This window comes from Amblyomma americanum, chromosome 8 (assembly GCF_052857255.1).
Source record: "Amblyomma americanum isolate KBUSLIRL-KWMA chromosome 8, ASM5285725v1, whole genome shotgun sequence".
NCBI classification, from domain to species: Eukaryota; Metazoa; Arthropoda; class Arachnida; order Ixodida; family Ixodidae; genus Amblyomma; species Amblyomma americanum.
The window spans coordinates 15,684,987-15,709,990 of record NC_135504.1 but is presented as its reverse complement, the minus strand read 5'-3'; the positions used below and the strand labels follow the sequence as shown (position 1 = coordinate 15,709,990).

Sequence of the window (25,004 nt, the reverse complement as noted above, 5' to 3'; positions counted from 1 at the left end):
TATCAGCTACACTTTATGCCGTAAACAACGTTAGAGAGGTTCACAAATTTTTGTTTAATTTTTTAGCTCTAATGAGGTATGTATTAACGGGCTCTGAAAAGTTTTGAGAACGCCTTCGGTCGCTTGCATCGCCGCGTCGGCTCACCCGGTGAAAAGGGGGTGGAGAAAGTTGTCCGCGAGAATCGCCGCCGACCGACTATGCGACCCGCATGCGATACGTTCAGTTTGGTTGTAAACCGGTAGTGTTTCCCGAAATAAGCGTGAAGTAATGGAAAGGACGCGGTATTGGCCAGCCTCCCTGTGAAGACACCGGGTCAACATGACGGTCGACTTAAGTGTCGGTGAGTGCGTTAGTGCGGGCATCATGTTTTCGTGTCTTGAGGTGGCGGTGATGCTTCTCACATGTTGTGACGTTCGGTGTAAATTGACCCTAGCCGTACCAGGCCGCGCTCAGGTTTTGTTTACTTCTGTCCTTTGCCCGGTCGCTTGCAGGTGCTGTTCCGGCACTCTACAAGGAAGTTCACAGCCTCCTGAATCCGAGCGACAAAAACGAAATCGACCGCGAACTTTTCAGCAGGCTACTGGCGTCGACGAACCTTCCGAAGACGACGTTGGATCAGGTGGGGGAGTTGCCGATGAAAAAAAAAAAAAATAGGGCAATCACGCTATGCTACTGGCAGAAACGCCTCCTCTTCTTTCACCGGAGAGATTATATGTTGAGGTGCGGGGCCACCGGGATAAAGACGACCCTTTTTTATTTTCCGTTTTCTTTTCCTCTCCTGCTGACCGCGTTTTTTCGTCGATGGCTCTCGCGCGCTAGGCGAAAGTCATTTGCGGCGAACTCAGCTGGAAACCCGTTCGGCAAGTTTGTTGTTGCGCGCGCGCACACGCCGTCTTCGTAGTGGGCGCGAAAGGGTATACAATGCAGCGCGCACTTGTTGGAGTTGTAACACATGCAGATGTATGCATAGTCTCTCCTAGACACGAACTCCACTGCTTTCACTGCCGGCATCGCGGTCTGCGGTGACTTCTGGGACACTGTGGTCGAATGCAATAGGCGGAAAGAAAAATAAATAAAACTAACGTATTGGCGAGCGCAGCTTTCGGATCGTCCGTGGACGATCGAAACTGTGCGCTCGAGCGGTTCTACTTTTTGAGTGCATTTGGTTAATTTTAGACGGATAAACATCGCTCTGCGCTGACGTAAGCTGCACCGTGCGCAGGTCGTTCTGGTCAATTCTCATGCCTGTCTTCGACTCCACAAGCGCTTTCGGTTCGTAGTGTGCCGTGAAAGTCGAAATCAGCTTGTCGCAGCTGGACACACATTGTAGAGTTGCACCTCTGCGTAGCACGTTTATTAAGCAATTTTTTTTTAAAAACTAAAACGATCAAGTATATTCCACGAAGTTGCGGCTTTATCTCAGCGTTGACGCCGTACAGTTTTTAGCGCGCCACACTGGACTTTTTGCGAAGCGTCTTGAGCACTGAGACTCCTTGCTGAAACGCTTGTGCGGCGGTCGAAGCGTCACGAAATGACCATTAGCCTGAATTGTCTTCGCGGTACGTGTGCGCAGATACGCACAATTATCTGCGCGCGCGTGCGGTCGGCTCGGACACTGAGGGAATGGGAACAGAAAAAAAATACGGAGGTGGACAACAGCATGCAGCGTTGGGCAAGGGTGATTGGGTCACGTGACCTGTGGTGAAGAGGGCTTGGCACGGCAATGCTCTGTTCGACTTCAAAAGATAAGGCGAGATAGGAGCCCCCCTTGCCGCCTTTTATCTGTCAGCCCTGTTCCTATCACAATGTAACTTTGTGCAGATCTACTGTGCGTGGAGAGTGTGGTTTGGGCTACGTTTATCAAGAGAAGATGGGGGGGGGGGGGGGGGAGTGAATGAAAAAGAAATAGTGATGGGCGCTTCAGTGGGGCCTTGCACTGAAAGCAGTTTTTTTTTTATCCTCTATTGCCATTCTTCCTTTTGTATGGGAGTGTCCAGCCTTGTCCACAGCTGCAGCTGTCAGAAGTGTGCATCTCAAGGAACGCCCTGCTGCATGTGGGTACACCTTTCAGTGTATTTTGAGGATATATTCCTTCTGCCTTGGAGTATAATCTCTTTGACATTGTCAGCAAGGGTGTAAATTAAGAACTTTATGCTCTGAGGAAAAGTAACTTAAGGGGTATCTGAGGTGGGCAAGTTTTCAGGATGCTCTCTGCACCATGCAACCGTAACGCCTAATCTTACTGTGCTCTGCATTAACTCGGGAGTTTTGAGTGTTCCAGGATGTCCTGTTCCACTGGATTATTTGCTCACATTTCATGGTCATGAATTTGGCATCAAACCTTTACTGCACATGTAGCCAGGAATGTTGAAGTCTGTTTGATGGTTGTGGGCATGAGGCAGTTTTTTTTTAAGATATTGTACCAGAGTACTTAGTGGCTGGTTATGCCTTTTGTGATGGGTTGTTTTGGCAGAAAAAGGTAGATTTTTAGGTTAAGCATGCATCCACTTTCTTACTCATAAATGTCTCTAATGTTTCTGTTTAAGATATACAGATTCCGGTTGTTTCACATTTCAGATAATTTTCACATTTTGGGAAGCTTTATGTAGCATGTGATGCATGGAGGTTAGAAAAATGTATCAATTTTTATGCACACCAAAGTCTGTAAGCTGCTTTGATGCTTGTAGCTGTCTATAGCAGTTAGTTTTCATGATTATTACATGCCTGACATTTTTGTTCTAAGAAAAGTTGAGGAGCTGCAGAGTGGAGTTGGATTGTTGTGCTGGATCTTGCTTGGAGAGGTTTAGCAGGGTCAATTTTATGCTGATTCAAAATGTGAATGGGGCACATATTATACAAGTACACCTCCTGTTAACTTCCACTGCCATTTTGGCTGTCAAATATGCCTACTCTGCTTGAAACTTCAGAAGAGGTTGTTGACTCATGGTAATTCGAACTCGAAAGGAAAAAAAAAAAGCAGTACGGATGGGACCAGACTGGAAGTTCGAATTAAGCAGGTTGGAATGAGGCAGGTCTGAACGAAGTAAGTTCAAATGAATAAGTCTGCTGTGGGAGGCTCTTTTCAAAATGTTTTGAAATCTCACCGGGGAATGAAACAGCTGTCAATACAGCCTTGAGTAAATCATACTGTGCGCAGTAATGGAATTTGTTCTGAATAAAATGGTATAAAAAACAACAAAAGTACCAGCACAGCATGAATTCAACAGTTCAGCCCCATTCAGTGTAATTGGAATGCAGTTTGGAACTATAAATATGATAGCTCTTGACCTCATGGCCTTGGCAGCTCGAACATATTCTAATGTCTTGTGCAGGCGATTTTGAAACCAGTCAGAAGTGAAAGAAGTCTCTTATGTTTGTTGAGAGGTCTAGCTGTCTGAGATGAGTTCTGATTACATAGAACGCTATGCTTATGCACAGAGCAGACAAAAAAAAATGTGTGAAAGACTGATAATCAAATGAGTTTTATGTTTTTTCTTACAAAGTGGCACTGATGCATCCCCTTGTACTGCCATTGCAAACATGAATCTCCACAGTACTGTCGTGTTGCAAGACATTGCGATTACAAAAATGTTCCTGCTAGAACAAAGAGCTCAGACGTAGAATATAGTGATAACAATAAACTAGGTTTCCTTATCTCGCCATAGTTCTTTGGGGACATTTATGATGCCTTTTGGCTGATAAAGCACACAGAGCAAATATGTAGCTATGATAGAGTTGCAAGTCTGTTTCCGTCCTTGAAGCTGGTTTTAAAGAGTTGGCACCTTACATGCTGACGCATTTTGTTTTTCTTATTTAACATGTCTTCTTTCGCCTTTTAGATCGTTGCACAGAAGTGAAGTGTAGACAACAACATTGGAATTTATAAGTTATGAAGGCATATATGCGTGAAACGCTGCTTCAAGTAAATATTTTTGCACTTGTATTATATAAAAGTTTTGTTTCAGGTTTCCAGCTCCGTATTTAAAGGCATGGATGTCATAAGTTTGCGGCCGTATCCTCCTGTGTCCCGTCTAACATAACTGTTCTTTTTTTCTGAAACTTTATGGGTAATTGATACCTCTGCAGCTTCTTTGAGTTTTAAATATGAAACTTCTACCTTAAATCGCTGTACCCATTGTCTGTCACAGTGACATAAGAATTTCCACGCTATCTCTCTTTGTAGGTGACTGCTAATGAAACTGGAGTGTACCAGTCAGTCTAGTAGGGCAACTGCACTAATGATAGTGGGAAAATCTTCTAGTTAAAACTCCATTGCTGGAACTGAGCGAAGCGTTGTCATGTTTTTCAGGTATTCATTGTGGCAAGGAGGTTCTACACGAATTTCTAGAAAGCATGCAATGTTGACCCGCAGCGGTGGTTCAGTGGTTAAGGCGCTCGTCTACTGAGTAGGAGTACCCTTGTTCAAACCTGACCGTGGCAGCCGCATTTCGATGGAGGCGAAACGCAAAAAGGCGCTCATGTGCTGTGCGATGTCAGGGCACGCTAAAGATCCCCAGGTGGTCGAAATTATTCTGGGGACCTCCACTACGGCACCTCTTTCTTTCTTTCTTCTTTCACTCCCTCCTTTATCCCTTCCCTTACAGTGCGGTTCGGGTGTCCACTGAGATATGCGAGACAGTTACTGCGTCATTTCATTTCATCAAAAACCAATTTTCAATTTTCATACAATGTTGACATTGTGCATCAAGGAATGCCTCTATAACTGACTCCATTTGGTGTTCTTGGTTAGTCTGAACCTGTCTGTTTTTTGACGTTATTTTTGTGCATCAAATTGTTGTGCAATACTTGTTGCTAACAGTCATGGCAGATTGTGAACATACATTGTTCATTTAGGAACCATCGCGGTGGCTTAATGGTTATGGTGCTTGGCTGCTGACCCGAAGTGCGTGGGTTATCTTGGCCATGGCGGTCACATTTTGATGGAGGCAAAATGCTAGAGGCTTGTGTACTTGTGATGTCAGTGCACACTAAAGAACCCCAGGTGGCAGAAATTTTCGGAGCCATCCTCTATGACGTCTACCATAGCCTGAGTCATATTGGGACATTAAACCCTACAAAACCAAACCATTGTTCATTTAGCTTTCAGTCTTAACAATGCAAAGTTGCACTAAGTGTGGAAATAATCATTTGGACTTAATTAGCTCTCCTGCACTCTGACGTGTGCCAAAAGATAGCTGCGGGTCATCGCGTTAGGTGAGATAGTTGCTGATGCCAATATAGCGCTTAAATTCATGATGAGTAGTGTACAGCCAGGGGGTTGTTTGACTTGCTAGCAGGAAAACCGATTACTGCAAGGTTGCTTACTTTTTGTCATTTTCTGTTGTTAAACTAGGTCCATTGTCTCCAGCATCAGCCTGCCTGTTTGTGCAAGAGGTTTCAAGTGGTGTTGCAATTCTGCTTCCTATTGGTCTACCTCTCACCACAAACATGCAGTAATCTCACAGTGTTACTCGTTGTAGAAAGGTTTTCCTGCATTTGTGTCAAGCGCCAACCATAGTCACATTTGCATGTCCACAAACTCTGGACAAAGACGCAGGTTGGGGGGGGGGGAAGAGGAACAAGAAAAAAATTATTTGTCGAAGCGGCAGGAGCTCGAACAAGAGTAAAAATAGAGGGACTATCAATTGGATTGATGCTGAGGAAATGCGAAAGCATTCTTCTCTACCTTCTCTACTTTTGTGCTATCGTTCTGTAGCCTGGAGCATGAACTGTACCACTATAACCACTACCGCTACTTGTAACTTCACCAAGCTGCTAGCATCACTAGAACCCAATCACTATCACCCGTCACTGAAATGTCCTTACCAGTTGCTATCACAGATGTTTCATTTGAGCTGGTGGAGGCTTCACACGGACACTGACGCCGGACAGTTTTCACCGTCATGGCCCTTGTAATGCTTCCGCATTAAAAATTCAGGAAAGGAAGCATAGGAGGGAGAGGGGCGAGGAGGGCATTTGTGGTGGGGATAGGCACTGGAACAGCGAGCGATGAAGATAGGGGGTGCCGGAGCGGACAGCGAACCAGTTGCATATATAGGGGGCACTGCAGTAGAAGCAACAGTGAGACACTTATACAGTACCACGGAGGGCACTGTGTTTTAGCTTCTTTGCGTAGCGTAGTATTGTGTAGTAGAGTAAGGTATGGCATAAAGGGTAGGCAGTATACCAGAGACTAGGCTTTCCTTTTCTCTTAGCTTGCCTTGCTTGCTTGAGTAAAACATGTCTAGCCACGTTTCTTGCGATTAGTTTCAGCTCCTGCGTCTTTCAAAAGCAATGCTGCTCGTACGCTTGCAGGTGTGGGAGTATGCAGGTGCCAGGCAGGGTCCTGTGACTGCAACAAGCCTCTACAAGAGCCTCGCCCTGGTCGCAATTGCACAGCAGGGCAGGCTGCTGGACGAGAAGTCACTCCTTAATCTCGAAGGTGGGTGTTGGAGGGGTGCAGGGATAGAAACGCACGAATAATGATTTTGGGCTCTGTTCTAGAACAATAGGTGCTGCGGTCTGTCAGTGAGCAATGTCTGCTTTGCGGCGTATATGGAAAATGAGCTTTTTTTTTCTTTGAAAAATGAGCACTAACATGAATGGAAATAAAATGCAAAACCTAATGCCAAATCAGTAATATAGTGCAGTTTAATAAAATAGAGAATTATAGAAAAGATTGTTCTTGTTCTTATATATATAAAATGTTGGCTAAGTTTTGCAAGAATATGATTGTGCAAATGCAATATATGCATTGCATTTTTAAATGCAGATGCAGGAATTTGCGAGGCTGCAAATGTAAGAATATGATTGTGCAATTAGTATGGAGAAAAATTTCGTGCTTGTGCAGGGCTAGCTAAAACTTTGTAAAATAAATGTTATTCAAAATGGATATAGTTTCGCTTGCAAGATCGTTCCATTCTTTGGGTGTGCAGGGAAGAAATGAGTGAAAGAAAGCATTTTAGATGATGGCATGTACAATACAAAATACAACAAAGTGAATGCAAATGCAATTCAGTATATTACACTATGTAATGCAGGATATCATAATACTTCATTTCTGATAAAAATGATTTTGGAGGAATTCTTGCTACACTGCCTGTGGCACTTCATTTTGAGAAGCCAATAGGGACATTGAAGGAGTGAAAGCTGGAGACTTTACGTTTCCACTCCTTTTACTACATATTGTTGCATGTGCCTGTGTACAGTGCTGCCAAACCCTTCGCTGGCGAGTCCAGCGGAACTCCGTGAGAAGCTGGGGCTGAGCGGGCGCAAGGCAATGAGCCTGGACCTCAAGTCCGGCGGATCGGACCCGCGCATCCTCAACACCAACTATGAACAGATGGTTGCGCAGGACACCATCCGTGTTGCCCTGGTGCCTGAGAAGAAAGGCATCATCCTCAAGCATGTCGTCTATGAAGTCTCTAGTCAGGTGAGTCAATCTTGCGGCGGACCTCTGTGTTTGTGGCAAAGCATTGACTGTCTGTATTGTAGACTGTGGGTTTTGGAAGTTGAGCAGGGAAGATGGCATTTTTGACAAACACAAAATGATCAAGGGGCGGGATGGAGTTCCAGTCCGTTAGCCGAAGTTTCGACAAGCAGACTTGTCCTCATTTTTTGTCTTCATTTCAACAAGCGAGTTTGTCACCTTCGTGACGACTGGTCTTGGCAAGACAGGTCCACTTATTGAAACATTGCCCAGGAGATGGAGGCTCTTCTTCTGTCCCTTGTTCATTTTGTGCTTGCTTTTATGACCTGCATGAAGAGGCATTGTCGTGGTGTTTTTGACTGTATATTAATGTGCCGTGCAGAGGTACCAGTCCCGTGTGGAGCGGCGGTACAATGACTTTGTGACGCTGTTTGACATCCTGGTGCAACGGTTTCCTTACCGGGCAGTGCCTCAGTTGCCTCCAAAACGGGCCATGGGTGAGTGTCGCTTGCAACTTGTTTGCATCCCTTGCCTGCAGTTCTAGCAAGGAAGCGCAGAAACATTCATGCTTTCGGGATTTTTGTGAGCACCAGAAAGTCATTGGTGCTGTCTTCAGGCTTCCTCTTAAGGGTCCATTCACACTCTCAAGTTGCAGAGGGCCTACGAATGGATTGACAATACCAGTGCTCGTGTTAGCATGCACGACCTGCGGGCCGCTTTCCATAGTGGTCTCGTTTGGAACACGAGTTGTTGATCTTGAGCATATTAACTGTTGTTGGCAGTGAGAAGCCAAATAGGGAACAAGCTTCCCCTCACTTCCGAGGCGTTGTTGATTGGTTTAGCGGTTATACTTAGTTTCATACATAGCAGTCAATGCTGCCAAAGCTAGCGCGCCTGTTTGTGCAGGCTAAATTTGCACCCAAAATGTAGTTTTCCATGCAACCAAAGCGAACACAGGCATATTTCCTTGCGGCAGATCTCAAGCACCGTGACTGACTACCTCCTGCACTTTGTTACCTCTTGCCATATTTTTGTCCTGCAACTCGTCGAGACTTTGGGAAGTAAGAATTACCTGTAGCTGTATAGTATGCGGCTGGTAGGGCAAATCACTCTTACTCAATTTGTGCCTAAAAAGTAGTTCACACTTAGCAAAAATTATAGCCAGAGGATCCAAATACTGAGCGCCTCACAGCTTAAACTGATTTTCAGTGCTACCACTTCGTTTTATACCGCTCCTTGTTTTCATCTAAATGCTCACTGAGGTTTCGTGAAGAATGAATGATGCATGGCGGAGTAATATGGTCTCGCGAATGCACTACTTCCGCAGCCACTGCAGCATTGCCTGCTATGTATGAAATGGAGTATAGTGGTTTGTGACTTAGTCGCAAGGCTGGAAAATCGAGCAGGGTGCGACTGCTCGGTGACTGTTGTTTCAATGGATGCGATCGTTTACAATAATTTCTTTTCTATAAAAGCGGTCGCATAGCACCTGAGACTTGCTAGTGGGAATGCGCTTTAAATGTGAATCAATTCTGCTAATGTGTTGACATATTATAGCATGGTGGTGTCCATGGATTGGTTCAGAAATAAGACTGAAATTGTACCTCCTGTGCCTAACATATTGAAAAGGGAATTGAGCCTACACAGGAGTTGGTGTACAGCTAGCACCATTGCTGTTGGGAAAAGGAGTGCCACGCAGTTGAGGTTTATATATATATATTTTTTTCAGTCAATCAAGCTGTGGTAATAGTTGCAGCTATAATTTTGACCAACTTAATTAATGCAACTGATTTTATCGGCCTTCAGTGTAGTGGTACTCTGCCGTGCCTGTTCTGTGTTCCTTTGTTATTCTTTTTTTCAAGAAAATCTTATTAAGCCTATTCCTTGTTTACTCAAATGCTTCCAGTATATGACTGTGTATGCAATCCGGCTGGTGCATGGCCTGGATCACAAGGAAACAGCACATTTTTGATAAACAGAAGGATATCCTGTCTTACGTACCTGTTTACTTCCAATCAAGATTAGCTGCATGCCGCGTTCTTGTGTGCTCTTTAACATGGTTGGTGTATATATATGTATATAATGCAGCCTTGCTCTTCTTTTTTGTTGCCTGTGCACAGCTGACTCTCACTTCATTGAGGAGCGGCGGAGGGCCTTGCGGCGTTTCCTTACCCTTGTGGCAAGGCACCCCGTTTTGGGCTTTGACAAGGCAGTCAGCATATTCCTCACTTTTAGCGGCACGGTGAGTTTGGGCTGTTTTATGTAAACTCTACTTTGGTGGTCAGAAAGACTGCCCAGTTGGAGGCACTGGTGGTGGCTTTGGGTCATCATATTTTGTGAGTGAAGAGGCAGCATATTTCTACTGCAGTAGCAGTGTCACTTTCCAAAAATGCCGGCATGTGTGGTGGCTGAAGCGTGAAGCCTCCACCCCCTTCAGGAGCACCAGCCACCTCCCAACTGCACTACCTTACTTAGGGTGATGCCCACCCACCCACCCATCGACATCTTGATTCACCAAACTGTACCCTCCAGAAGAGTCACCCACCGCCAGCCCACCTACCCTCACCTTTCACAAGACTGCACCCACTAGAAGCCTGTGCAGCAGTGAAGCGTCGGCAAAGTCAAAGGCAATGACTAAGCGTGACTGGAATCGCGACTGGAAGCGCGACTATATAGGTGGGATTGTAAGCAGTGATCATTTAATTGTAAGCATATTAGGTGTTTATTTCTTCAGTTGCATCAGAGTTCAGCCAAGTAGGGGGTGTAATTTCTTAGGGCTCATTTTTTTTTCCTGATCGCTCTAAAATTTCTCTGCCTGCTGAGCTGTATCATTAAGTATGCACTTGTGCTTGCAGTGCTGCAGGCTGCAGTGCTTACCTGATTGATTCAATAGAAATGCAACATAGTGGTGCAGAACTGGATTGTGCGAAACACAGCTAGACTGGTATCACCAAATGTTTTGTACAAGGTGAAACAAGCCTCAGGGTTTCCTTTTTTTAGTTTTGATGTGTGGCATATGACAGAACACCTCTAGTTTGCTTTCTTGCGGCCCCAAGTATAGTTTCCCAAATTACCTGTAGGGAAGAGAGACCACTACCTATGCAATTTTTAGCTGCCGCGGTGGCTCACTAGCGATGGTGCTTGGCTGCTGACCCAAAAGAAGCAAGTATGGTCCCGGCCGCGGCGGTTGCGTTTCGATGGAGGCGAAATGCTAGAGGCCCGTGTACTGTGTGATGTCAGTGCACGTAAAAGAACCCCAGGTAGTCGTAAATATCCAGAGCCCTCCACTGTGGCGTCCATCATAGCTGGAGTGACTTTGAGACATTAAACGCCATAAAGCATAAATCAAACCTGTGCAAGTTTCTTGAAGAGAAATTAGCCCACCATGGAATCTGGCGGGTGGGAAATTTGTGTTTGTCTGAACAGCTGGATTCAGTTGTAGAATTGTATTTGCTCCACTGTTCTGGTTATTATATATCTTAAACAACATTGACAATGACAAGGCGAAAGAGAAACTGTGCTTTTTCTGTGCATGAATTTGGTTTCGGGATAATTTTTAAATCAAAAGAGCACTCGCTGGAATGGTAGTAGAGTAATTTAAGCATCCTCCTGACATGCAAGAGGTTTGGGATTCAATGCCCAGTGCCGCCGGTGCCTACCGGTCGTAATGTTATTAGTACAAGCTTTCCGCTGGCCTGTCGCTCGCCTTGTCTGGGGTGAAATGCTTGGAAAATGGGTCTTTGACACTATCTTGTGCCAGGGCGCTCTTTGGCCAAAGCTGCCTTTGCGCTGTAAAAATTCAACATCATCCTCATCAACAGCAAAACACTTTTTGAAGATTTATTTCAAGAAAAAGCCTTAATTCTGCAGCTGATCTAATTTTTGACCAAGTGCTGGATAAGCGAAATGCAGATCTTGCATTTTCCGGCACTGCCGCAGTGGATGAAACATCGCCGTGCCAGTTACAAATTCGCACTTGTTAACTGCATGAAACTCTGTGGCCACAGCTTCAGTGTTGGCAGTTTTTCTTTCCTATTTTTACTGGATGCATTAAGCAGTCTGTTCTTAGAAGAATAGTCCTAACAATGCTGTCTACCTGAGACTTAAAACATGGAGCTAGTCTTCAATGTTTAGGAGCTCAAGGCTTAGGAGAAAGACTATCATACTTACGCACAATGTTGAATGAAAGTTGTTGCGCAAGCAGTGTTGTTGGCATGCCTAGAAAGGGCTGATTGCTCAGTGTACATGAACTGCTGTTTTCGCTTGCATAATGGGTGCAGTCACATCGAAAAAAAATGCCTGTTATTTTGGTTATCAATGTGCAAGACTTTTGTAATCTGTTACTGTCTGTATTTAACACACTGCCAGTTTTTATTTCTTGATAAAAAAGTGTTCATTATGAGTAAATTTGGTAGTTAACAGCTCTTCTTTCTTGGCACCGTTACAGTTGTTTCAACTTACTGACCATTAGCACAGCGGTGGCCTAGTGGTTTCAACATCCGCTTCACATGCAGGATGCGCGAGGCTTGATCCGCAGTGCTACCGGTTACCTATCGGTGATACTGTGGGCAGCAGCTTTACCCCTGACTTGGTGCTCGGCTTATCTGGGATGAAGTGCTTGGAAAATGGGGCTTTGACTTCACCTTGTATATAGGCGAACATTCCTTGTGCCATGCCGCTCTTTGGCTAAAGTTGCCCTCGCACTTTAAAAATCCATCATCAGTTAACTGTCCAGTGAGAGGATTTTTGCGGCTGTGTCCAGAGCCTAATGCTGTAACTGGTCTTGGATATATGGCTCATGCTGGATTTTTTTTTCTTATATGTAGTTTCTACAACTGACAATGTTCCACTTTCCTATGCAGGATGTTCAAACACGGCTCAAGGAGTACTGCAAGAATGTGCCAGACGAGTTCCTGACCAGCGATGTTGCCCGTAGGCCGGATGTGAGTGTTGTCTTATAGCATATCCCAGTCAAAAAAAACCATTGGGTCCAATTGAAGTTTCCAATGGGACCCATTGGACCCAAATGGTCAGCCAGTGGGACCCATTGGTCAGCCAATGGGACCCATTGGACCCAAATGTTCAGCCCATTGGACCCATTGGGAGCCAACTGGTCAGCCAACTGGACCCATTGGGAGCCAACTGGTCAGCCAGTTGGACTGATGAATCCAACTGGACAGCCCAATTGGTTTCTTTAGTTCCGAGTGGACCATCCACTTGGTTGTGTACTTCCAGTTGGGTCCAACTGAACTTTCCAATTGGACTTATATTCCAACTGGTCAGCTCAATTGTTTTTCCTTGTTCCAACTGGACTACCAAATTGGTTCCCTGCTCCCAAATGGACTGGTCCAACAGATGTCACGTTGTGATGACGGCAGTCCAGCGGGTCGGAAAGATAGCGAAAATAGCTTCCGAACGAAACTCTTTCGGCTGACTTGTGCCCACAATGAACTGATCGAATTACTTGGCGGCGACGAAAGCAACAAGTATGCTCGGCGGTCGCCGAAAAGAGTGCCCACTGTTCTCGGCCGTGCCCAATTTAAAGCTGATAGCGAACTTCTGAGATACGGCGTGCAAAGTTACCATAAGTCTGGAACAACGCAGAAAAGGCCTCGGTGCGATCAACTGAGATAAATTTGTGTGCCAGCAGCTTTCATGAATGAAAGAAATAACATTCAGTACAAAGATTTGTGGCAATATTGAGTTTAAATTGTGAATGAACTCGGCACTGGCGAGACATAAGCATTTTCACCTGTTCTTACTAATATACAAACAGTCAATATTTCAGAAACTGGCAGCTCCGGCTATCATAGCCTCACTCCATAGACCGCCATATTGCAGTTCAAGCTGATCCAGTCAGCTAGTGAGCGATGTTATCCACATTTTCACATAATGCAGAGTACTGTACAAAATAGTCAAATATTAACAATTTTTAAACAAAATCGCAATACTTAATTTTAAAAATGTATTAAAAATTTTGTTGCTGTTAATCACTTTCAAAAGTTTTACTCTCGGAAAATAAAATGATTCCTCAGTTTCGTATCACCACAACTGTTTTGTGTCATGGCGTGCGCAGTCAGCGTGGTCGACATGGTCGTGGACTCGTGGTGGCGTGGTTCTTGCGCTGCAGTACAGTGCTCTAGGTGTAGTACTAGGATACCTGTGTGCGCGATGTCTTCGGGTGCGCCTGATTTTGCGTACGTCAGGTATAGACAATATAAGCTGTGCGGTGGTGCCCGTCACGGATGTGAAGGACTTTGCACCTGAAAATGCCCAAGACTTTTGATTCGCGAATCTATCATCAGGTGAAGTGGACAGATGCCGAAGGAGAAGCAGACTTTTATCCGGCCCGCATTATCATGCTTGGAGGTAATTACCTGCACTTTTCACTGTTAACTTTGTGTGATATGTGTGTGCCTGATGCAAATGTTAAGCATTAATTGTGAAGCTGTTATAGAGCCTACGTCCGCGATCTATGCTTGGAAGCAGAGCACGTGGTCACATCTTTGTGTGCAAAACAATTAATGAACGAACGTAGTTTGATAATGGGAATAGGTCAAATGATTGAATCTTTTTTCTGCTCGTGGAGGATGGCTGCAGCTTAGGCACTTTTTCAGCATTGATGATGTGGATAATACAAATCTTCAGGAGTATACATTTATAAAAGTGCTGTATTTGCAGCGCAGGACATTACTCCTGGAATGCAGTATATTGCATTTTGCTATTAATTTGATCGCATTGCGTAATTACGAAATAAAACAGCAAGTTCATGTGGTGCTTTATGAATCGCCAACAACAGAATAAAAACAAGCATTCCCATGTTGCAGTTTTCATGACGCACAAATTATTGTTTCTGTTGTGACTGCTTGTATCAAAACTCGCGCAGTTACTGCATTGAATGCTAATCCATAACTTGATTCCACAAAGAGCATCTTAGTGTGCAGCTTGATGGATTTCGTTTGTTTGTTCACACATTAAATCTTATTCCTTGTTATTTGCTTTTCGGTCTTTAGATTCTCTGCAGTAATGCATTCTGTGTCATGCTTCTGTTTGATTGCAGGGAGCTCGCGAAAGAAATGGAGCCCTAATTTTAGGACCTGCACTAGGACCTGCAAGATTTGTGTCACGACTATTTATTTATTCATTCTTATACTTTAATAAAATGCTACAGATAATGCACTGATTGCCTCCTGACTGTTTAATAGCCATCTGGTGCCCGATAATCGGAGCAGCCCAGTCGGTATCGGCCATAGAGTGGACCAGTTGGAGTCTACCTATTGGAAATTACCAATTGGAAATTTCCAAATGTGTTTTCGACATCATTGGAAAATTCCAATTGGAATAGTCCAATTGGTTTCGGCCAATTGGAATAGTCCAATTGGAATTTTCCAATGGTGTCGAAAACACATTTGGAAATTTCCAATTGGTAATTTCCAATGTTTTTTTTTGACTGGGATGTCCAGCTTTTGGTTATTTTTGTGATGAGGCTTTCTAGTCTTTATGTACCTGCTTGATGGTAGAGTAAATTGAAGGCTCAGGTTATGCAACGCTAGCTGTATAAGGGACATTGGGCCTTTTTACGATGTGCGGTATTTGCATAAGCGCATAGGGCAGCTACGAATGCACATGATAATCACAGGTGCAGAGCAGGAATCGAGTAAGCTTTAAGCCTCCCCACAGCTCATGCGATACCCCAGTGTAGTGCCGTAATGGCACTATACTCCGCGACAACTTTTCTTGGCAGTGGAGCCAAGGCCACAGAGCCAAAACATGCCTTATTTTACTACACAGCGGGTATAGCCCCTGTTTGCAGTTATTAGTTTCCTCTTAAAACAGAGTATATTGGTATCACACCTTATTTAATGCATATTTCTAACACAAATATGCATTTTCAACATTAAAGGTCGCAGAAGAATGTTACTTCGATTATAACAAGTTGTTTAAGCACATCCAGTTCCAAGAAGCTTCCATAGATGGCGCCAGCTGTTCTAGTGACTGCGTGAAAAACCGTGATGCGAGCAGCGTGGGCAAGCTCACCGTACTGTGGCTCAGCTTTTGGCAGAGCGACGCAGTTGCAAAAGCTCCACTTCTCTACTTTTCTTTCCGTTGTCAAGAAAATCTGTTGCCAAGTGTAGCTATATCGCTGCCAGTTGTGCCGTGGCTCATCAGTTGATTACACAGTGGCTCATGAGCATCCTGTTACATGGCGTCTGGTACCAGAACTTGCTGGCATGTTTTAAGTGCTTGAAGGGCAACTTGAAGATGCAGTGTCTGTGCTTAGTAATTACCGAGAGAAAAGAGCAAGTTTAGGGGGATGGAGACGATAGGTGTGGAATGAAATACATGCACATATGCTGATTCACTTGCAAGTGTACAACATAGGAGGGCGTTTTGTGGTCTGATTGTGTACTCTCTCCTTCTCGTCTTTTTTTTTTTGCCGTGCTCTGATCTGAAAGCATAGGAGCTGGTGTCGACCGACACGACAGTGCAGTTTGCCGTCGTGCGTGAGCAGCTGCGCCAGGTGTACATCTGCCTCAGTCAGCTGCGCGAGGCTGCGCAGCGCATGGTTGACCGGTCCAAGATGTCTGCCGTGGACATTCTCGTCGTCGGCCGGGAGTTTGCGTGAGTCTTGACAGGGAGAAATAAAAATGAGCTCCGAGCAGTGTTTAAAGCAAACTTTTAACCAGGGGCTGTATTCCTAGCAATCGCTGTTGTGTAGTATTTCGCCTCAGCATGATTCAGTGTTCCTTGCAAGGGGGCTCTTGATAGCGCAATCTTTTTACCTGAAGGAAGGTTGTCATGTGGACAATCTTCTCAATGGTCATTGAAGGTTTCTTTTTGGGAGCTTAAGAAGTGCAATACATATGCTTCTCTGCTAAGAGTCTAATTGAACACTATGTAGCCAGGTAGCACCTTGTACACCCGAGAAACAAACGCACCTTTGACGACTACACTCAGGCTCTTAACTTTGACTTAAAAACTCATATAAGCATTTGGTTAGAGATTACACTGCATTGCCAGCTGGTACAGAACACTGTGTAATTAGTTTCTCGGGAAGCCTTTTGACGTGTGTGAAATTAATGACATGTTGTGGAAGAAGCTGCATTGTGCGATGTTGACTGAGCTGTTCTCAAATCTATATAGCAAGTGGAGCAGCCTCTGCATTAACATTCACATGTGTGGACTTCTTTTATTAAGTAATTAGGCATGCTTCAGAGGTCCTGAACCAGGACATTACTTGAAGGGCAGGCATGAACATGGCTACTTGAAAAAGTTTCTCGGTGGGACGACTTGAATCGTGGGACGAGTTAGTGGCAGTGATGTATGCTGGCAATTTATACTAGCCATTGGCAGTTCAGATGGCTGACAAATGCTGATCTATAATTGCACACTATGCAGACATCTGGGTGTACTGATTTTGGATGAGCACTGCTCAATTAAATGTTTTGTTTTTGTTGTTTTTGGTATGTGTGGCCTGCGCTGCATTAACTGGACTCTCTGTGCCTTGGAAATACCGTTTGGGAGCCATTGCCATCCCCGTGCAGGTTTGGCGACTCTGGCAGTATTGATGTTTTTTTTTTTCTTTGCAGAACGCTGAGCAACATATCCAAGCTGGAATCTGACTGGGCAACTGGAGGAAACGATGCATGGAACATTGTGCAAAAGGCGCTGCGATCTTTACAGAGCTTCCTTGTGCCCATCCACGAAGCTCACTCGGAGCAGGTGAGTGCGATGGTCGCAGAAGGAAGGAGAGCAAGGCTGGATGGTAGTTATATGATATGCTCTAATTGGTGCGCCGCCAGTGGTAATAAATGAACTGTAATATACTAGTACTGCACTTACAAAGAGGGGACCTGTGATTGCCACTTCTCTTTTGTATTGTACTTGCCAAGGTTTAGTGTTTTCCTTTTATTGGCTTCCTTGTGCCTCAGGTTAAATCGAATGGATTCCAGCGAGTAGCCTACCATTTTTTTCTTCCTGTATCTAGTAGACGTGGGCGAATATCAAGTTTTTGGTTGCAAAGCTGATACAACAAATAATGAAAATTGGTTGTGAACTGAATATTTTTGAACACTATTGATTAATTTCGAACATTATTGCAGCTAGTTCAAACTAAAGACAAATGCTTTTCCACGAAACACAGCTATGAAAAGAAACGGGTATTGCAAACAAACTTTGTTTGCGTCCATAGCTGGCATGATATACTATACCTGTAGGGCCTTGATTTTATTCAAGGCCCTGCATCATCGTTTGCAGGCTATTGCCGCATGCTGGTTGTAAATTATATAAAGGAAGGGGAAGTTAACTCCTGTTACAAGTGCGAGACACTGTTATTTCAAAATCTTGCGCTGTTTCACTACGAGTTGAAATGAACAGGGATTAACTGGAAATTTCTGAATGTTTAGGAAGTTTGAATAGTGAAAGTGCTGCACGAATCTGAGAGCAGGTTTGCAAACTATTTGAAGTTCCAAATATTTGCACTCACCAACTATAATAACCGCCTACAGTTCACTTCTGCTTATAATGACCAGCTACAATTTACTTCTGCTTGTTATGTGGTTAAGGAATATGGGCTATATATGATGAACCTTCCAGTTTACCACTGAGATTGTTGGCTGTGAATGTGCCAGCAGTGTCGTTTGTGCACTAACGAGTATATTTGACGAGCCCAAGCGACACGGTGCGAGTGGCAAAGGGGAGTCTGTCCAACCCACTATGCCATATATTTAACCATGCTATAGAGACTAGTTGCTACCCAAACATTCTAAAAATCGCGAAAGTTGTGCCTATTTATAAATCTGGAGACGAAAACAACCCAAGTAGTTATCGTCCAATATCTGTACTAAGCATTCTAAATACTCTTTTTGAGAAACTAATTGCCATTCAACTAAACATATTCCTTAGTCAGTATAACATCATCTGTCACCAGCAGCACGGTTTCGTCCCAAACAGGTCGACCTCTACAGCCGTTCTAACGCTTTCCCAGTTGATATATTCAGCTCTTAATAAAAACGAAATCGCAATTGGTATATTTTTAGACCTGAAGAAGGCGTTCGACACTGTATCACATCCAATATTACTGAGGAAACTAGCCGCCTATGGGATTGTTGATGACACACTGCAATTTTTCACCAGTTACTTATCAGGTCGACAACAGAAAGTGGTAATTAACAACCTTGAATCTACATATAGCTATATAAAATGCGGAGTACCCCAAGGATCTGTCCTGGGGCCTCTACTGTTTTCCATCTATATAAATGATCTTCCAGGTTCAGTCTCGCTTTCGCAGGTTCTCATGTATGCAGACGACACGGCCCTCATATTCACAGGTAAATCGGTTTCTGCGATGCAAGACGACATGAGGCAGGATTTAATGACTGTTTCCAACTGGTTCAGTAACAATAGATTAACATTGAACGTTGCGAAAACTAAATATGTCGTCTTCCATACAAGAAGAAGAAACGTTGACTTTAACCATATTAGGATTTCCTTGAACAATTGTATAATCGAATCAGTTCCTTCATTTAAATATCTTGGTGTTATCTTTGACAATAACCTTAACTGGAAGAAGCAAGTGAACAGCGTTTGTAATAAAGCTGCGTTTGGTTGCTACGTCCTTATTAAGGCTAGACAATACTTTCCTCGCAACATATTACGAAGCTTGTACTTCTCATTCGTTCATTGTCATATAAGTTATTGCTGCGAATCATGGGGCCACACATACTCAACTTATCTCACACCTCTGCAACGGTTACAGAAGCGAGCACTAAGGATTATAACATATTCTCCATTGCATCATCCAAGTAACAATCTGTTTGAAGAAGTTCGAGTACTAAAATTTTCCGCCCTACGCGACTATAAAATCTCCCTTCTAGTAAACTGCATGTTAACAACTAACTCTCCACTCCCGATGAGCTTATTCACTTTGCCTGTTCGCAACACAAGACACGCTGCCAACGGTAATTTTAATCTTCCGATCCATCACAACACATACGGTGAGAGATTAATCGAGTTCATTGGGACGAAAGTCTGGAATACATTGCCATTGGAAATAAAGCTTGCCAGAAATTTTAAACTATCTTCTAAATTATATTTCTTGCATAATCAAGTAATCATGTGATTTCCTTTTTGTGTTTCTGTGTTTCTTAAAATGCCGGTGTATACCTTCCTTGTACGTTTGCCAAAATGCCTTGTTTTTGCATGCGATCGGACACTGGATGCTTTTGCTGTGTTAATTCGCTGTTTTCATTTTTTTTTCACTTTACATATTTATGTGGTTGCCTAAATGCCTAAATGACTTGATTTGTATTGGACCGGACACTAGCCATGTAGGCTATCGGTCCAAATATTTTGTACAATTTTTTTGTGAATTATGAAATAAAGCTTCCTTTGATTGATTGATTGAACCATTTGTAACCCTTAAAATTGGGCTTACTTTATGGGCACTTGTGCATGCAAGGTTGTATACCAGTTCATTTCACTTATTGATCCATGTGTTCTACCAGCTGACTACAGCACTGGAATTCTACACAGTATATTTTAAAATTTCAATAACGTAAAGGGGCATTATTCCCTTCAAAATATCACACATGGTTCGATTTGGGCTTATCATCTAGCTGAGGAGTGCAAAGGGAAACACAGAAAAGTGCTAACTGTGGGAGCATTGGGTTTTTCCTCAAGGGCGTCCACTTGAGAACCACTTTGTGTGCTCATTTGTCAGTTAGCCCGTTTGCATCAATGTTCTGTTGTTCAGTCTGAATATCCTTTTTTTGCAGTCTCTTCATGAAGAGGAGGAAGTTCTAGAGGAGCTGAATTTATTTCTGGACCTTCTAGTTGCTTACAAGGTAGGTCAGAGTCTGTTAGATATAGTCTAGTGAAATATCTGATGCGTGCCAATTGCTACCCCAACTGTGGACTCTTCTACCGCTTTTTATGTTGGTGATTACAGAGCTGTGTACGCATTTCTTAATTTAAACTTCCCCTTCATGCTGATAGTCATTGCATTAGCTGTACAGTTAAGCGAAAATGTTTTTATTATGATACCCTTGGGAGCACTTGTCCTGTTCATATTGATTTGGGATGTGGTTGGCATGATTTTTTAAATATTGCTTGATGCAAGGCTGTCACTTGTACAAGTGGCTTCAGAAGGAAATGTAACATGTTTAACAGACTAAGATTCTGGGATCTGCAGCCCTGTTGAATTTAGAGGAGTAGGGCAGAAAGTTCTGAGGTTCCTTTTTTTTTGTTTGCAGTGTGCAGGGCCATATGTACCTCAGAAATTGAAAAGATGTGCACCAGTGTGCTTTATATGATTTGTTACTGTGCTGTTTACCGAGAGTTCCAGTTTCACTTTGAGTGGGCTGTGATGTCGGGAGAGGGTACCCGAAAGCATCACACATGATGTCCACTCCGAGGACAGTGACGCATTTGTCATATCCTGCGAATGCACCTGTTTTCTGGCTGTTCTGGGATTTGCAGCAAATGCATCCGAGTCCTGCGAGTGCACGAGACCTCTGTCGGCTTTATATACCTTCCAACATCACGTCGTGCTGAAACTGGAACTTTCGGCAAAGAGCAGTGCTGTAATTATCTATGCTACACTGGGGCATTCAGTTTTCTTCAGTTCTGATATTCCTAAGTCCCTGCCCACAGTTATTAGGGGGTTAAAAAAAATAATAAAGCACGACCTGAAAACTTTGTGTCCCTGTCCTTTTATGCTGCACATGTGGCCATGTGTGGGTGTTTCAGTGCTGGGGTTGTGCACCAGCATAGTGAGCTGTGCTCCTGAAACACGTGGTTTGTTGCCAGACAATGCTCTCGAAAACGTGCGTTGCTGGCACTTTTTGTCTACAGGCACTGTGCGATCGCCACGAGAGCGGCGTCGTGCTCGGTCACCACAAGGCGATCAACAGGATGGTGAAGAAATCCTCCAACTCCTTCGGCGCAGTGAGTGGATTAATGCTTACTTTGGCTAGCCTATGCTAACTTTGATTTGTGGAATCTGGAAGAGAGAAGGCCCTTTAATAAAACAAGAAGAAAAACTCGTATTAGCCAGCGTATAATTAAGGCCGACATGCTACTGCGCATTCAGGAGGTGCTTAAGAAGAGAAGGCCTGGCAGGCACAGAAGGGTGTAGAAAATTAAGAAAGCGAATATGCAAAAATAGAACCAGGTCAGAGAATTGGGGCGCATACATTTCAAGGGAAGCCGAGCACAACACTAGGGTAAGGTTGCACCCATTGGTGAACTGGCGGGTACCCAATGGCGCTGGGGCTTAATGCCACACTTCCTGAATACAAGGCAAATGCTGAAACCACTAGTCTGCTACTGAGGTAAAATGCAGGAATTAATCTAGCTGGTGATCTCTGGAGGTAAAGCCATGAGCGTTAACCGTGAGGTGGCACTTTGCAGCTTCGGTGAAGCTGGTTGTTGCGTGTGCTCAGCAATGTTAAAACTGCTGTGCAGGTGGATCCAATGAAGCAGGCTCAGGAGCTGGAGCACCGTACACAGTTCTCGCTGCACTGCGTCCACCTGGAGAGTCAGATGGTGTATGCCCACATGGAGGCCCTGGGTGGCATCACCCGCGCCCTGGTTCGCATCCAGGCTAACGGTCATGCTAAGGTAAGGGTTGCATCGCACACTCAGAGGTGAAGCTAAGTAGTGATGCCCAGTGGCATGATGCGTTTGCTCGTCAAATGTTGGGCGGAAGAAAGGTGGCACACGTCACAGCGACAGCTCTATGTAGCACATTTGGTCATGTCAGTGAGCATTTTCCGCACTCCCTTCTGCAGCCCCTGTCATGGTGGACATCTGCTGTTTATGGATGAATGAGTGACTGTGTATGCAGAACATGGTTGCACGCACGAATCGCGTTTACCCTGCAACTGGCTATAGCACCCGGCTACTCCAACATTCTTAGCAAAAGGCGTTCTTTTTAGAGCTTGTCCGTGGTGCTAATGGGGGTGTAGTGGCATAGACGCAGCAGATATCCCACACCCAGAGTTACTAAACATTCCGACTGGCTTCGGCATTTTGAACTACTCCAGCTATCGTTGAAATTCACATTCCCAAGAGGATAAGGTGATTTTTTTCTGTAGAAAAAGTTATTGAAAAAAGCATTGAGCCACACATATGCAATAGAATCTCGTTAATATGTACCTCACAGGGTCGTGAAAAGATTCATATCATTCGAACAAACAAAATTCATATGCAGAAGTATATAAAATGTATTCATGCAGATCTATTTATGAGTGACGGGAATTATATGCGGCTGTATGGCCACAGCTTGCTACTTGCGTTGCGTAGCCCACGACTAGCGGCTTTGGCATTGGTGATGTACAGTTAAACCTGGATGTTACGAACCTCCGTATAGCGAATTTCTCGATATTATACGAAGTTTCTCAATTCTCCAACGCTGCCCCTATTGAAGTGCGTGTATTTGAGACCTCCATATAAAAAAGGTGTTGTGGCAGTGGAACTTGATATAACGAACTCGCTACGACTGTCCGTTAGCTTGTACTGAGTTATGAAATTTGGCAGAAAGGTTTCATGACGATAAAGCACAAATTGACACGAGAGGAACTTCTGTGATTGCAACGAGCGACTGCAGTTGACTCAACATGCTGTGCTCTGGCGCTATCGGCGCATCTTTGCTGCTTTCGGTTTTGAAGCGTCATACCACGTAGCATTACAACAGTTCATGCTCAGAAGGAGCAAAAACTAATAGGACATAGTAAACGTGGCACGAGCAGCACGTGTCCGTTGCCACCGCGGTTGCTTGTTTGATTCCGGCGCTGATAGCTCTCGCATGTTGGGAGCAGGGACGGCACATTGTGCCGGTGACGCAAGACGAAGAGTCCATTTCCTAAGGCAACAGCGGTGGGAAAACAGAGGGAAAGAAGCACATGCCTTTGCGACTGCACGTGCTTTCTTCGAGCTCGGTTGCAGTGCCCCTACCTCCCCCACTTTCCCCACACCACTGGCAGCGGCATTGCGAGAGCTGCGTCAGAAGTTGTGGCGGCTGCTGCCCCAGTTGCGCTGTCAGCATGATTGCGAAATGTTTCTCTGCGCTAGTGACTTCGAGTATGAGGGTTTTCTGTGAACATTTTAAAGGCGATTTCACCCACATTTATTTATTTTGGTTTCCGTTCTGCATTGTCCTTTCGAGTCTTCTTGCGAAAACTGCATATAACGAAAACCTGGATGTAACAAAAAAATTGACTTTTTTCAATTTCGGTATATCCAGGCTTAACTGTACAGGCAGTGCTTAGTGCTCGAGAGTGCGGGCACCGTGCTTGGCGCAGGAGAGGTCGGAACAATCGGAATTCTGCACATTGTACTCTGGCCGGGGAATTTCACAAATTCGTATCAACCATGTTTGTATCACAGAGATTCTACTATAATGCAGAGAATTCACTCTTTCCCAGGGAGCCACCCCTCCCATGGCAACCTCTCTCTGGTTATGCATTCCTATGCTCTCACCATACCCTCCTTCTTTCATGGTAACTAGACTCCGGTTGGGGATTCCTTCGTCGTCACCATACCCTCCTCCTTCCTTGGTAATTACCCTCTGGTTGTGCATTCCTATACTCTCACCATACCCTCCTCCTACCATGGTAACCTTTCTAATTCCATGTTGACCACCCTCCGCATGGTTCTGGTGGTAACTACCCACCAGTTATGCATTCCTCTGCTCTCGTCATACCCTCTGCCTTTCACACTAACCACCCTCTGAGTGGCTCCGATGGCACCCTATGCAGACCGCTACTACTACTACTACTGCTACTACTACACTGAGACGAAACACAGGAACGGGTGCTCAACAGTTGTTGCTGTAAAGAGCCTTGCTTTCTTCTCCTGCAGCTGGCAGCACTATGGAGTGGAATGGCACCTGCCGTGGCAGCCATGGTCCCCAACGCAGGCACACCCGTGCCACGATGAAAAAGCACAAAACTGGCGCACCCGATCACTACTTCACCACTTTCGCGTGCGTTGCCAAAAAGTGCACAAGCCACTGATATGCCGTCGGAAGAACTGTCAGCACTGTTCGCAGAGGAGCAAGGAGGCTCCCAGGACTTCTGTTTGGAGCTCGCATTGCCATGGCTGGCATAACAACGGCGTCTTCGCCGTAGTGTTGTTCATAGTCAGCGCAAAAGACAGTGATTTTGTGCTTGAAGGTGGAGTGCATAACAAGGAAAAAAAGAGGCGTGCCCTAACCAAGTTGCAGTACTCAAAGCCCCAAAGATCATTTAAGAACCGAGCGCTTTTTTTTGTTTCTGTTGTAGCCTTGTTAAGTTTCAACAGTTGACTCTTACTTTTCCATGCAGACCGCGTTACGACAGTGGTGTGTGAAATGCTCTTTTTTTTTTTTTAGACAGTACTAAAGGTGAACACTATTTCTAATTGTTGCATCGTTTGGATTGGAGTCGACCGTGCCTGAATTCAGATGCAGTGGGGAATTCTGACTAGCTCTTCTCATGTAGAGCATACTTACCCAACACTGTGCCTTAGGTGCATGCAATGTTTTTCCACTGAAACAAGCTGGGCACTATTCCACAGTATGTCACTTTTTTT

At 44.5% G+C, this 25,004-nt stretch overlaps 1 protein-coding gene across 1 annotated transcript; it reads left to right on the top strand.

Annotated features, from left to right (window-relative positions):
* The first annotated feature begins 143 nt into the window (after nucleotides 1-143).
* Nucleotides 144-25,004, top strand: LOC144100954 (sorting nexin-8-like). The gene is made up of 13 exons (XM_077633886.1): nucleotides 144-341; nucleotides 493-620; nucleotides 6,317-6,443; nucleotides 7,210-7,433; nucleotides 7,813-7,927; nucleotides 9,551-9,672; nucleotides 12,293-12,373; nucleotides 15,892-16,052; nucleotides 17,021-17,153; nucleotides 20,207-20,275; nucleotides 21,285-21,377; nucleotides 21,897-22,052; nucleotides 24,294-25,004. Exons 1-13 carry the CDS (start codon nucleotides 320-322, stop codon nucleotides 24,369-24,371), a joined length of 1,509 nt encoding a protein of 502 aa, XP_077490012.1. The 5' UTR covers nucleotides 144-319; the 3' UTR covers nucleotides 24,372-25,004.

Excerpts from the sequence above, each read along its gene's own strand:
- LOC144100954 (XM_077633886.1), top strand. The coding sequence starts at position 320 with ATGACGGTCGACTTAAGTGTCG. Across the intron at positions 20,276-21,284 it reads ACCTTCTAGTTGCTTACAAG|GCACTGTGCGATCGCCACGA; the intron begins GTAGGTCAGAGT and ends TTTTGTCTACAG. Across the intron at positions 21,378-21,896 it reads CCTCCAACTCCTTCGGCGCA|GTGGATCCAATGAAGCAGGC; the intron begins GTGAGTGGATTA and ends ACTGCTGTGCAG.